Below are 15,401 nucleotides of genomic sequence, written 5' to 3' on the forward strand. Positions count from 1 at the left end.
ATGAGCATTAGCTGGTGTGAGAGGAAGAAGAACCAATTGTTCTTCATGACAGGCAGACTGATGACTGATGGTGGAAGAAGATCGCATCAATTCCACGCGAGCGGGTCATGGAGTATGGTGGAGGGTCTGAAGATAATCATAGAACCCAATGTTCTTTGCAGGTGTGGAATGTGGGTGGTGGAGGGAAATGAAATAACACTTTTGGATGAAAATGTGCCTGGAGAAAATAATAAATCACACAGATGAGTAAGACACAAGGATGGCAAGTTATTTTACTTGTGCAGTTCTAGTGGCCAGAGGCAGCAGGCACTTGGTGGGAAGTATGCTGTGAAAGTACATCATTCCATGACTGTATAGTCCTCTTGGATATGTGTGTTTTTCTATTCCAGCGAATGCGATATACTGGGGAAGCCTTAGGTGCCACATCAGTTCAAGTGTTTTACTTTGTGAACTCAGATTTATTGCTTCATTTCAATAAGTGGCTGACTTTTTTGTTGTCATCGGCAATTATTTCTCAGTTGCTCAAACAAAAGCTACTGCAGAACATAATAAATCAAGAAAACAACAGTTGAAGATGCACACGCTTCAAAATTCTGAGGCATTTTCTTCAATAATCAAACCTCGAGCAATTCCAGAAACTGGACTGAGAACCTCAGTGGACTGGAGACACAGGAGACAGCAGATGCTGGAATCTGAAGCAAAAAAAAACAAGTTGCTGGAGGAACTCACCAGAAATTGGAAACAAATTGTAAAGGTTTTAGGTCGGAATCTGATTGAGTTTATTGTTCAGGAGCCTGATGGTAGATGGGTACCAACTATTCCTGAACCTGGTGGTTCAAGTGTTGAGGCACCTGTAGCTCTTTCCCGATGGCTGCATCATGAAGAGAACTGATTGAGCTAGTGTGGATTCTTGATGATTGCTGCTGCTCTTTGAAGGCAGAATTTCATGGAGATTTTCTCGATGTGGGGGGAAAGTTTGCCTGTGATGTATTTGGCTGTTTCCATGACCTTTGGCATGGTTTTCCACTCAAGACGATCGATGTCCTCATACCGGGTTGAGTTGCAGCCGGTCAGCACAATTTCCACTAAACATCTGTAGAATTTTGCCAAGGTTTTTGATGTCATGCCAAATCTCAGCAAACTCCTGAGGAAGTAGAAGTGCTGATGTGCTTTGTTAATGATGACATTAGGGTGTTGGGTCCAGGAAAGTTCCTCCAAGATAGGAGGAACTCGAAGGAATTTAAATTTGCTCAGCCTCTCCACCTCTGATTTTCCCCCAATGCTCAATGGAATGTTGTGGAGCAAGCCTCCCAATAAGACCTCCTCCACAGCATTGATACCCACCGCAGATGTGGAGATCATTTTGCCATACTGCCTCTTGCCTTCCATGGATGGTATCTGTTCTGCATTGTTCATCCAGCACTTTGTGTGTTGCTCCAGGTTACCAGCATCTACAGCCTAGTTGTTCAGAGAACTTCTGAAGAGGAGTGTTTTTTTTTAGATCAGCTTGACCTGATTTTTGCTGCAGTGAACAATGCTCATCATTTGTTCAGGTTTGTGAATATTTTGTTCTCTAACTGAAATCTTTCCTGGACTCAACACACTAATGGCATTATGAAGAAAGCACGTCAGCACCTCAACTTCCTCAGAAGTTTGCAGATGTTTGGTTTGACATTGGAAACTGTGATGAATGTCTGCCAAGCTGCCTGTCTCCCACCTCTGGCGAGCCTTGCTGTACTAACATTGGCTGTGTATTATCTCTACTGTTAAGGACACTCCCCTTGGATATAACTGTATTGTCTATTGTCTTTCATTATTGTACCATGAGTTTCTGCTAATAAAAGCCATGATAATCGTTTGACCACATCGTCTTTGTTTACTTCATCAACTGGCACTTCAATTTTGTTAGCAGATCATGATAATGTGTCAGAGGGATCATTTAACCTGCCCGGTCTGTACTGGATCTCATAATTATAAGTTGAGAGTTCTATTCGCCAGCGTGCTATCTTATCGATCTTGATTTTACTTTTGTGTTTAGTACTGAACATGTCATCTACAGATTTCTGATTAGTGACAGGATTAAATTTTCTGCTGGCTCAAAAGTGTCTCCAGTAGCGAACAGCTTCAATAATAGCCTGGTCTTCTTTTTCAATGGCAGGATGGTTAAGTTCAGGTCCGTGTAATGTGCGGGAGAAGAAACCACAGGTCTGCCCTTTTGATTAAGGGTTCCTGTCAAGGCACAATCTGAGGCATCAGTTTCCACTTGGAATGGGACATCCTCATCAATGGACGAGAGTGAAGCTTTGGCAATATCAGCTTTAATTCTCTCAAAAGCCTTCAAAGCCATTGGAGAGAGAGGAAAAGATTTAGTGTCAAACAGAGGGCATGCCTTTTTGGCGTAGTCCCGAACCCATTTGCAGTAGTAGGAAAAGAATCCCATACACCTTTTAAGGGCTTTTGCTGAGTTTGGGGGTGGTAACTTCTTAAGGGGGGTCATTCTTTTCGGGTTGGGGTGGATTTCGCCCTTGCGGACACTGTAGCCCAGAATGGGTAGCTCTGTTGCTACCCAGGGGGACCAGAATCCTGGCAGAGATATTTGCTAGGGCTACTCAGGATCCTTTAAACTAGAATGGTTGGGGGGAGGGAACAAAATAGTACAGAGCAGTAAGGAGAAGGTTAGAATGCAAACAATGAAAGTTTGTAGTAAGTATTTGAATATGGATGGGCAGGTGATAGAGAAGGGAAATGCTCTGGAAGAAGATGAAGGGCAATTGGCAGGAAAAGTAAATAATGTTGTTCTTAAAGATGAGGGAAAACAGGGATTAAAAAATGGGAAATCCCTGAAATTCATATATTTTAATGCCAGGAGTATTGTAAAAAAGGTGGATGAGCTGAAGGTGTGGATTGATACTTGGAAGTATGATGTGGTAGCGATTAGTGAGACATGGTTGCAGGAGGGATGTGATTGGCAACTGAATATCCCTGGGTTTCGTTGTTTTAGGTGTGATAGAGTCGGAGGGGCAAGAGGAGGTGGGGTTGCATTGCTTGTCAGGGAAAATATTACAGCGGTGCCTAGGAAGGATAGATTAGAGGGCACATCCACGGAGGCTATTTGGGTGGAACTGAGGAGTAGGAAAGGAGAGGTTACACTTGTAGGGGTGTATTATAGACCACCCGGAGGGGACCGACACCTAGAGGAGCAAATCTGTAGGGAGATAGTAGATATCTCTGTGATAAGCACAGGGTTGTAATTATGGGAGATTTTAATTTTCCACATATAGATTGGGAAACACATTCTGTGAAAGGAATGGATGGGTTAGAGTTTGTGAAATGTGTGCAAGATAGTTTTTTACAACAATATGTAGAGGTGCCGACCAGAGAAGGAGCAGTGTTAGATCTACTGTTGGCAAATGGGATGGGTCAAGTGACGGAGGTTAGTGTTGGCGAGCACTTCGGGTCCAGTGATCATAATGCCATCAGCTTCAATGTCATTATGGAAAGAGAGAAATCAGGGCCAAGGATTGAGGTTTTTGATTGGGGAAAAGCTAGATTTGAGGAGATGCGAAAGGACTTGCAGGGTGTGCATTGGGACAATTTGTTTTATGGGCAGGATGTAGTAGAGAGATGGAAGTCTTTTGAGAGTGCAAAAGCTTTATGTTCCTGTTAGGTTAAAAGGAGGGGCAAAAGGTTTGAGAGAGCCGTGGTTTTCAAGGAATATTGGAAACTTGGTTCGAAGAAAAAGGGAGGCGTACATTAGATATAAGAAGCATGGAGTTAAGGAGATGTTTAAAAGATACATTGAATGTAAGAGGAATCTTAAGAGAGGAATTAGGAAAGCTAAAAGAAGGTACGAGAAAACTATGGCAAGCAGGGTGAAAACTAATCCAAAAGAGTTCTACAAATATGTTAATGGTAAGAGGAAAGCTAGAGACAAAATTGGTCCCTTAGAAAATCAGAGTGGAAAACTGTGTGTGGAACCTAGAGAAATGGGGGAGATATTGAACAGTTTCTTTTCTTCGGTATTCACTAAGGAGAAGGATATTGGGAGATGTGGGATAAAAAAAGCAAATTGGGTAAATATGGGAAATATAGAGATTACAAAAGGTGTAATTTTAAGGCTTTTGAAGAATATAAAGGTGGATAAGTCTCCGGGACCAGACGGGATCTTCCCCAGGACATTGAGAGAAGTGAAGGAGGAAATAGCAGAGGCTCTGGCGGTAATTTTTCAAATGTCATTAGATATGGGGATAGTGCCGGAGGATTGGCGCATTGCGCATGTGGTTCCGTTATTTAAAAAGGGTTCAAGGAGGAAGCCTGGCAACTATCGGCCTGTAAGTTTGACGTCTGTGGTAGGTAAATTAATGGAGAAAATTCTTAGAGATAGTACTTATAAACATCTGGATAGACAGGGTCTGATCAGGAGCACTCAACATGGATTTGTGGGAGGAAGGTCATGTTTGACCAATCTGATTGAATTTTTTGAAGAGGTGACTAGGAATGTGGATGAGGGTAGCGCAGTGGATGTTGTCTATATGGACTTCAGTAAGGCCTTCGATAAGGTACCACATGGAAGGTTAGTTAGGAACGTGCAGTCTTTAGGTATAAATTTTGAGATAGTCAAATGGATTGAACATTGGCTGAAAGGGAGAGGCCAGAGAGTGGTAGTGGATAATTGTCTGTCAGGTTGGAGGCCGGTGACCAGTGGTGTGCCTCAAGGATCTGTATTGGGCCCATTGTTGTTTGTTATATACATTAATGATCTAGATGATGGGGTGGTGAATTGGATTAGTAAATATGCAGACGATACTAAGATAGGTGGAATAGTGGATAATGAAGAAGGTTTTCAAGGATTGCAGAGGGATTTGGGCTGCTTAGAAAAGTGGGCTGAAAAATGGCAGATGGAATTTAATGCTGATAAGTGTGAGGTGCTTCATTTTGGTAAGAAGAATCAGAATAGGACATATGTGGTAAATGGGAGAGCATTGAGGAATACAGAAGAGCAGAAAGATTTAGGAGTAACAGTACATCGTTCCCTGAAGATAGAAACTCACGTGAATAGGGTGGTGAAGAAGGCTTTTAGTATGCTGGCCTTTATCAATCATTGCATGGAATATAGGAGTTGGGAGGTGATGTTGAGATTGTATAAGACGTTGGTGCGGCCTCATTTGGAGTTCTGTGTGCGGTTCTGGTCGCCTAATTATAGGAAGGATATAAACAGAGTGGAGAGAGTGCAGAGAAGGTTTACCAGAATGTTGCCTGGGTTTAAGCATCTGGAGTATGGGGAGAGATTGGACAGATTGGGTCTTTATTCTTTGGAGCGTAGAAGGTTGAGAGGGGATTTGATAGAAGTATTTAAGATTATGAAAGGGATAGACAGAATGGATGTGGATAGTCTATTTCCGTTAAGAGGAGGAAAGTTTAAAACAAGAGGACATGAGTTAAGAATTAAGGGGCAGAGGTTTAAAGGTAACATGAGGGGGAACTTCTTTACTCAGAGAGTGGTAGCCATGTGGAATGATCTTCCGGGAGAAATAGTGGCGGCGGAGTCAATTGTATTATTTAAGAAAAGGTTGGACAGGTATATGGATGAGAAGAAGATGGAGGGTTATGGGCATTGTGCAGGGAGGTGGGACTAGAAAGGGGTGTTTGGTTCGGTGCGGACTAGAAGGGCCTAATGGCCTGTTTCCATGCTGTAATTGTTATGTTATGTTATGTTATGAACACACATTTTTCTCGTTAAATCTAAGGCTGAGTTCTTTAGCTGTTGCTAAAAATTTCTTTAAGTTGTTGTCATGCTCAGCCTGTGTTTTCCCACAGATAGTGACATTATCCAGATAGGGAAACATACCCTGGAACTCGTACGTCCTAACAAACTTATCCATTTCCCTCTGAAACACTGACACACCATTAGTGAATCCAAAAGGTACCCTTTTAAACTGGTATAACCCCCCCATCAGCCTCAAAAGCTGTATAGGTTCATTCCTTTTGTTTTAATGGGGATTTGGGGGTAAGCTGCTTTGAGGTCGATAGTGGAGTGCACTTTGAATTGCGCAATCTGACTAACCATTTCATTGATGCGTGGCGGGGGTAGACATCCAGGTTAGTGGAACGATTGATTGTTTGGCAGAAGTCAATAGCCAGTCATTTCTTAGTATGATTTTTCACAACTACCACCTGGGCTCACCATGGACTCTTGCTGGGTTCAATTACTCCCTCTTTAAGCAATCTCTGGGTCTCAGCTTTGATAAACCCACGATTCTTTTTGCTGTAAGAACAGCTTTTAGTGGCAATCGGCCAACACTCGGGGGATAAATCACTGAAAAGGGAGGGAGCTTTGATCTTTAATGTAGACAGACTGCAGTAACAAGCGCAGGGGATGGTAAGTGTAGTTAGTGACCCACCAAAATTTAACACTACACTGTTCATCTGAGATTGAATATCTAACCCCAGTACCACAGGGGCGCAGAGCTCTGGCATAATAAACAGCCACACATCAGCCAGATAATGTCCCTGCAAATTTAAAGTAACTTTACACTTTTCCCGTACAGATTTTTTAAGTTCACTACAAGCCATTGATATCTTTCGGTTTGCTGGATATCCGCAAATTTAAGGCTCTGGCAACTCTCTCGTGGATGTAGCTGTCAGCACTCCCCAAGTCTATTAGACAATCAAGAGTCTCACCATTCACCTCCCACTTCATAGTCGACCGTTCCAGATCCTAACATCCCCCAAGCTTTGGAGTCAATTGAGCTATCACAGGGGATCTCACCTTTCCGTCACTTGAAGTCGATTCAGCCTGCTTGTCTGAAGATTCCCCCTTTTCACAGTTGTCTTCCATTCCTGCAGCTCCAGGACTCACTTTCTTGGTGCTTCTCTTCTTATCAGTGGGAGTACTTTTAGCCTTACATGCTTCAGCAAAGTGACCGAGTTTCCCACAATAGCTGCAGGTAGCAAATCGAGCCAGCTCTTATCACGGAAGTAGCATTTTTCAGGAGTTTGCCTTTTTCTTTCCTTTGGGATTCCAGCACTCCTGGATGTTTCCTTTTCGGTTTCTAGCATTTCACTAGAACATATGACACTCATCAGTGTTTTGGCTAGAGTGACTGCCCAGTTGTAGGTTAAGGCAAATTTCTACAGATGTGGGTTGAAAGTCTGCCATCTGGCTACATCATGGTCAGGTATGGGCAAACTAATACCTCTGAGCATAAAGCACTGTAAAAGGTAGTGGACACAGCACAGGAAATCACATGCAAAATCCTCCCCACAACAGAGTAAAAGCACAGGGAATGCTGCTGTCGGAGAGCAGCAGCAATCATCAAGGATCCACATCACCAAGCACATGATCTGTTCTTGCTACTACCATCAGGGAAAGGTATAATTGTCACAAGACTCACACCACCAGGTTCAGGAACAGCTGCTACCTCTTCACCTTCAAACTCCTCAACGACAAACTTAATCAGTGATTCATTTAAGGACACTTACTTTTGTATTTTTATAATTTTTCTCTCTGTATTGCACAGTCATTTTGTTTACATTTCTTAATTTCTTTATTTGTTTACATGTGCATATCGAGTGCAGTTTTTTTGCAATACCAATAAGTGGTAATTCTGTCTCATCCACAGGAAAAAGAATCTCAGGGTTGTATGTGATGCCATGTATGTAATCTGGCAATAAATCTGAAATGTATAATCAATAGGATAAGTACTAATTCTATAGTTTATGGCTTGATGTTTTCTGTTATGTTGGCTGCTCCTGGTACACAAACATTTATTTTTCACAAATTAACCTATTTTTCTTGAAACTAGACATGAACATGATAATTCTATGATATTATTTTACAATAATATCAATATTTTGTTTGCTGCTTCATATGTTGCTGTGGGAACAGCAATAAGTATCATTTAAACTTCAAATGATAATATCACAGTACCTCATCTCTTTTGGAATGAACCTACCAATTCCACGCTTGATGCACACAATATAATAGGTTTGAATCAGGCAGCAGTCGCATTTGCCGACTGTCATTGATGACACATGTGGACTTAGTTAATCTAGCAGAGCATAAATTCTGCTTTACTGGATTATTTCTTCATGCCCTGTTCACCACAATAAATATGTTTCTCCATAACAGAAATAATGAGCTGGCATTCTTACTTTTGGAATCATAAGTAATTTCGTTGTTCACATGTTTGCAATCGATTACATGTGTTTTGCCACAGGGTCATCTCACCAGTTTGTTTTTTTCTACTGCAGAAGGGATTTCATCTGCTGATGATGTCAAAGAGGCTTCAGAACAGCTCAAGAAGCGGTGGGAAGACTTCTGTCAGCTGCTGCTGGAGCGCGTGGACTGGCTCAAGTGTCAGGAAAAGATTATTGCCGTCTCTTCGATGCTTCAGCAGTTTGAACAAGCTGTGACCTCTTCAGAGAGCTGGCTGAAAGCACGACAGTCACCAGCCACTGAGGTTGACACAGCAAAGATCGAGCTGGAGAAATGCAAGGTCAGACCATATGCTCCTGAGACAATCTTATTTTTGTTCGCATGACAGCAAAATAGTAAATAACTTGGCCATCGTCTGCGGAAATAAGCAGTGAACATTTTTAGGCCAGTGACCTTCCATCAGCATTGAAAATGTACTGCTTCCTCTGCACAGAGCACTTCAGTACAAGTGAGATGATCATTCGATTATGTCTCTGCTCACCAGACTTTTTCTGAGGATCACTGGATTGCTGAGATCTGAAACCATGATGGTTTTGCCACTTCCAGTGCCATTACCACCTCCAGTGACCGTGATGATTTATTCCCCACCACCTCCAGTGAATGTGATGATTTATTCCCCACCGAATCCAGTGAATGTGATGATTTATTCCCCACCACATCCAGTGAACGTGATGATTTATTCCCCACCACCTCCAGTGAACGTGATGATTTATTCCCCACCACATCCAGTGAACGTGATGATTTATTCCCCACCACCTCCAGTGAACGTGATGATTTATTCCCCACCACCTCCAGTGAATGTGTTGATTTATTCCCCACCACCTCCAGTGAACGTGATGATTTATTCCCCACCACCTCCAGTGAACGTGATGATTTATTCCCCACCACCTCCAGTGAAATGTGTTGATTTATTCCCCACCACCTCCAGTGAACGTGATGATTTATTCCCCACCACATCCAGTGAATGTGATGATTTATTCCCCACCACCTCCAGTGAACGTGATGATTTATTCCCCACCACATCCAGTGAATGTGATGATTTATTCCCCACCACCTCCAGTGAACGTGATGATTTATTCCCCACCACATCCAGTGAATGTGATGATTTATTCCCCACCACATCCAGTGAACGTGATGATTTATTCCCCACCACATCCAGTGAATGTGATGATTTATTCCCCACCACCTCCAGTGAACGTGATGATTTATTCCCCACCACATCCAGTGAATGTGATGATTTATTCCCCACCACATCCAGTGAACGTGATGATTTATTCCCCACCACATCCAGTGAATGTGATGATTTATTCCCCACCACCTCCAGTGAACGTGATGATTTATTCCCCACCACCTCCAGTGAATGTGATGATTTATTCCCCACCACATCCAGTGAATGTGATGATTTATTCCCCACCACCTCCAGTGAACGTGATGATTTATTCCCCACCACCTCCAGTGAACGTGATGATTTATTCCCCACCACCTCCAGTGAATGTGATGATTTATTCCCCACCACCTCCAGTGAATGTGATGATTTATTCCCCACCACATCCAGTGAACGTGATGATTTATTCCCCACCACATCCAGTGAATGTGATGATTTATTCCCCACCACATCCAGTGAACGTGATGATTTATTCCCCACCACATCCAGTGAATGTGATGATTTATTCCCCACCACCTCCAGTGAATGTGATGATTTATTCCCCACCACATCCAGTGAACGTGATGATTTATTCCCCACCACATCCAGTGAATGTGATGATTTATTCCCCACCACATCCAGTGAACGTGATGATTTAATCCCCACCACATCCAGTGAATGTGATGATTTATTCCCCACCACATCCAGTGAATGTGATGATTTATTCCCCACCACCTCCAGTGAACGTGATGATTTATTCCCCACCACCTCCAGTGAACGTGATGATTTATTCCCCATCACCTCCAGTGAATGTGTTGATTTATTCCCCACCACCTCCAGTGAACGTGATGATTTATTCCCCACCACCTCCAGTGAACGTGATGATTTATTCCCCACCACCTCCAGTGAACGTGATGATTTATTCCCCATCACCTCCAGTGAATGTGTTGATTTATTCCCCACCACCTCCAGTGAACGTGATGATTTATTCCCCACCACCTCCAGTGAACGTGATGATTTATTCCCCACCACCTCCAGTGAACGTGATGATTTATTCCCCATCACCTCCAGTGAATGTGTTGATTTATTCCCCACCACATCCAGTGAATGTGATGATTTATTCCCCATCACCTCCAGTGAATGTGTTGATTTATTCCCCACCACCTCCAGTGAACGTGATGATTTATTCCCCACCACCTCCAGTGAACGTGATGATTTATTCCCCATCACCTCCAGTGAATGTGTTGATTTATTCCCCACCACCTCCAGTGAATGTGATGATTTATTCCCCACCACATCCAGTGAACGTGATGATTTATTCCCCACCACATCCAGTGAACGTGATGATTTATTCCCCACCACATCCAGTGAACGTGATGATTTATTCCCCACCACATCCAGTGAACGTGATGATTTATTCCCCACCACATCCAGTGAACGTGATGATTTATTCCCCACCACATCCAGTGAACGTGATGATTTATTCCCCACCACATCCAGTGAACGTGATGATTTATTCCCCACCACATCCAGTGAACGTGATGATTTATTCCCCACCACATCCAGTGAACGTGATGATTTATTCCCCACCACATCCAGTGAACGTGATGATTTATTCCCCACCACCTCCAGTGAACGTGATGATTTATTCCCCATCACCTCCAGTGAATGTGTTGATTTATTCCCCACCACCTCCAGTGAACGTGATGATTTATTCCCCACCACCTCCAGTGAACGTGATGATTTATTCCCCACCACATCCAGTGAATGTGATGATTTATTCCCCACCACATCCAGTGAACGTGATGATTTATTCCCCATCACCTCCAGTGAATGTGTTGATTTATTCCCCACCACCTCCAGTGAACGTGATGATTTATTCCCCACCACATCCAGTGAATGTGATGATTTATTCCCCACCACCTCCAGTGAATGTGTTGATTTATTCCCCACCACCTCCAGTGAATGTGATGATTTATTCCCCACCACCTCCAGTGAATGTGTTGATTTATTCCCCACCACATCCAGTGAACGTGATGATTTATTCCCCACCACATCCAGTGAATGTGATGATTTATTCCCCACCACCTCCAGTGAATGTGTTGATTTATTCCCCACCACATCCAGTGAACGTGATGATTTATTCCCCACCACATCCAGCGAATGTGTTGATTTATTCCCCACCACATCCAGTGAACGTGATGATTTATTCCCCACCACATCCAGTGAACGTGATGATTTATTCCCCACCACCTCCAGTGAACGTGATGATTTATTCCCCATCACCTCCAGTGAATGTGTTGATTTATTCCCCACCACCTCCAGTGAACGTGATGATTTATTCCCCACCACCTCCAGTGAACGTGATGATTTATTCCCCACCACATCCAGTGAATGTGATGATTTATTCCCCACCACATCCAGTGAACGTGATGATTTATTCCCCATCACCTCCAGTGAATGTGTTGATTTATTCCCCACCACCTCCAGTGAACGTGATGATTTATTCCCCACCACATCCAGTGAATGTGATGATTTATTCCCCACCACCTCCAGTGAATGTGTTGATTTATTCCCCACCACCTCCAGTGAATGTGATGATTTATTCCCCACCACCTCCAGTGAATGTGTTGATTTATTCCCCACCACATCCAGTGAACGTGATGATTTATTCCCCACCACATCCAGTGAATGTGATGATTTATTCCCCACCACCTCCAGTGAATGTGTTGATTTATTCCCCACCACATCCAGTGAACGTGATGATTTATTCCCCACCACATCCAGCGAATGTGTTGATTTATTCCCCACCACATCCAGTGAACGTGATGATTTATTCCCCACCACCTCCAGTGAATGTGTTGATTTATTCCCCACCACATCCAGTGAATGTGATGATTTATTCCCCACCACCTCCAGTGAATGTGTTGATTTATTCCCCACCACATCCAGTGAACGTGATGATTTATTCCCCACCACATCCAGTGAACGTGATGATTTATTCCCCACCACATCCAGTGAATGTGATGATTTATTCCCCACCACCTCCAGTGAACGTGATGATTTATTCCCCACCACATCCAGTGAACGTGATGATTTATTCCCCACCACATCCAGTGAAAGTGATGATTTATTCCCCACCACATCCAGTGAACGTGATGATTTATTCCCCACCACATCCAGTGAACGTGATGATTTATTCCCCACCACCTCCAGTGAACGTGATGATTTATTCTCCACCACATCCAGTGAACGTGATGATTTATTCCCCACCACATCCAGTGAAAGTGTTGATTTATTCCCCACCACATCCAGTGAAAGTGATGATTTATTCCCCACCACCTCCAGTGAAAGTGTTGATTTATTCCCCACCACATCCAGTGAACGTGATGATTTATTCCCCACCACATCCAGTGAACGTGATGATTTATTCCCCACCACATCCAGTGAATGTGATGATTTATTCCCCACCACATCCAGTGAATGTGATGATTTATTCCCCACCACATCCAGTGAATGTGATGATTTATTCCCCACCACCTCCAGTGAACGTGATGATTTATTCCCCACCACCTCCAGTGAACGTGATGATTTATTCCCCACCACCTCCAGTGAACGTGATGATTTATTCCCCACCACCTCCAGTGAACGTGATGATTTATTCCCCACCACCTCCAGTGAACGTGATGATTTATTCCCCACCACCTCCAGTGAATGTGTTGATTTATTCCCCACCACCTCCAGTGAATGTGATGATTTATTCCCCACCACATCCAGTGAACGTGATGATTTATTCCCCACCACATCCAGTGAACGTGATGATTTATTCCCCACCACATCCAGTGAACGTGATGATTTATTCCCCACCACATCCAGTGAACGTGATGATTTATTCCCCACCACATCCAGTGAACGTGATGATTTATTCCCGACCACCTCCAGTGAATGTGTTGATTTATTCCCCACCACCTCCAGTGAATGTGTTGATTTATTCCCCACCACCTCCAGTGAATGTGTTGATTTATTCCCCACCACCTCCAGTGAACGTGATGATTTATTCCCCACCACCTCCAGTGAAAGTGTTGATTTATTCCCCACCACATCCAGTGAACGTGATGATTTATTCCCCACCACCTCCAGTGAACGTGATGATTTATTCCCCACCACCTCCAGTGAAAGTGTTGATTTATTCCCCACCACCTCCAGTGAAAGTGTTGATTTATTCCCCACCACATCCAGTGAATGTGATGATTTATTCCCCACCACCTCCAGTGAACGTGATGATTTATTCCCCACCACATCCAGTGAACGTGATGATTTATTCCCCACCACATCCAGTGAACGTGATGATTTATTCCCCACCACCTCCAGTGAACGTGATGATTTATTCCCCACCACCTGCAGTGAACGTGATGATTTATTCCCCACCACCTCCAGTGAATGTGATTTATTCCCCATCACCTCCAGTGAATGTGTTGATTTATTCCCCACCACCTCCAGTGAATGTAATGATTTATTCCCCACCACCTCCAGTGAATTTATTGATTTACTCCCCCCTTCCCCATCTCCTTTTCAGGCAGTGAATTCCAGACTTGTCTTACAGATGAACAAGACTTTCACAACTCTCTCTATCCTGCGATTAATTAATTTAAATTTATGTCTGCTTGTTATCAAACTCTTGCTGAGGGCAAGAAGTCCTTCATATTCACCTTGACTAGACTTCTCATAATTTGAATCACTTCAGTTAAGACACCCTTGTTTCAAGATGAGCAATTATATCCCTGGCAATTACTCTAGATTCCGAGGATCCTGCCCAAGGAAGTTGCTCACTGAATTGTAGTCACTGCCAATGTGGGAGTGATTTAAATTTCTCCTGATTGGATTTGTTTTCCCGTGCCTTTCATCCTTCATGGTGGTGGAATCCTGGTGAGGCAAACAAGATGAAAACATGTGCAGCTTAGATAGGAATCGTTTGCAATTTATTCATTAGGGGGAAAGTGAAAATGCTTCTTGAATTGCTATTAAATTAGGTTGTCCGGTAAATTAAATGTGTAAAAAAACACGTGTAATGGCAATAAACCAGCTGAAGAAATAGTTGATTGATTATTGTGGGGATAAAGATGGCAAATTTCTCATCCAAAGTTCTTGAGCAATTTCATAGTATAAAATTTAGTAAAAGCTCTAACTTCACTTGATCTTTGGTCAGTCTGTTTCATGGCAAACGATAGGTACCTGTATCATAAATCTGTTTGATACGAATCCATCAAGTTATTTCTTACTTCATTGTAATTAGGATTTCAACAGAGTTGTGTCATATTTGCAAATACCCTCCAGTTATCAGATACAATCATTCAAATCAATTCCAACCTCCAGATGGCACATGGCATGATGAGAGACGGAGATGATGATGTGTAAAGTAATTCTCACATACTTTGATGCACTTTTAATTTTGTTTATGTGGAAGAACTAGATGTGTTAGGTTGCAGGCTGGTCCTTATTCAGTCATTCCTGCCTGAGTTACACTTCTCCATCAAAAGAGCCTGCCTGTTCCCCTGACTCATGCTGACCAGGTCCTTCAGAGTCACCTTGATGTTTTCTAATCTGAGCAATAATCATCTTAACAAATAAATGAGCATTGAAATGTTAAGTTTCTGATCAGTTGGGATGAAATGTTGTGCAACCGGTTGTTCAAAGCTCACAGTTTATGCTTGTAAATTATACAACCGAAGGAGTATGTTTGACATGATGAGCAAAACTTAGAAATATTCAGAATCTGAAAATGAATGGACGTTAAATCTCCCTTTATGTCACTCTTTCAGGAGGAAATTTCACGACTGACAGGACTGCAGCCATTGATTTGTAAGTTGACTAAACAAGGAGCAGAGTTGAAACAGAAGGAGGAGATGCCTAAGACTTTAGCGGCTGATATCGCTGCCTCCATGAGTCACCATGCACAGGCTCTTGAAGCTCTGCAGAGTCAAGAAAAGTTCTTACAGTCTCGTAAGTGTTCCAAAAGCTCGTGCCATTTGTCCTCAATCA

The 15,401-nt window shown here is 43.0% G+C and overlaps 1 protein-coding gene and 1 long non-coding RNA gene across 25 annotated transcripts in view; one reads left to right on the plus strand and one right to left on the minus strand.

Moving 5' to 3' along the window:
• The window catches only part of dmd (dystrophin), a 1,604,005-nt gene that overhangs the window by 611,061 nt on the left and 977,543 nt on the right, over positions 1-15,401 (plus strand). For all 24 annotated transcript variants that reach the window (XR_011341867.1, XM_069890130.1, XM_069890120.1 and 21 more), the window contains 2 exons: positions 8,254-8,498; positions 15,182-15,362. Coding sequence is in view for 23 of the 24 variants with exons in the window: in XM_069890130.1 (XP_069746231.1) it covers positions 8,254-8,498; positions 15,182-15,362 (426 nt within the window). In the remaining variant the exon portion in view is untranslated. The remainder of the gene's footprint in view (positions 1-8,253; positions 8,499-15,181; positions 15,363-15,401) is intronic.
• On the minus strand, positions 438-6,855 carry LOC138738938 (uncharacterized). The gene is made up of 2 exons (XR_011341881.1): positions 6,770-6,855; positions 438-692 (listed from the first exon to the last, which is right to left on the minus strand). It is a non-coding gene; the product is annotated as an uncharacterized lncRNA (long non-coding RNA).

The sequence above is a fragment of the Narcine bancroftii genome, chromosome 7, assembly GCF_036971445.1.
Source record: "Narcine bancroftii isolate sNarBan1 chromosome 7, sNarBan1.hap1, whole genome shotgun sequence".
Taxonomy (NCBI): domain Eukaryota; kingdom Metazoa; phylum Chordata; class Chondrichthyes; order Torpediniformes; family Narcinidae; genus Narcine; species Narcine bancroftii.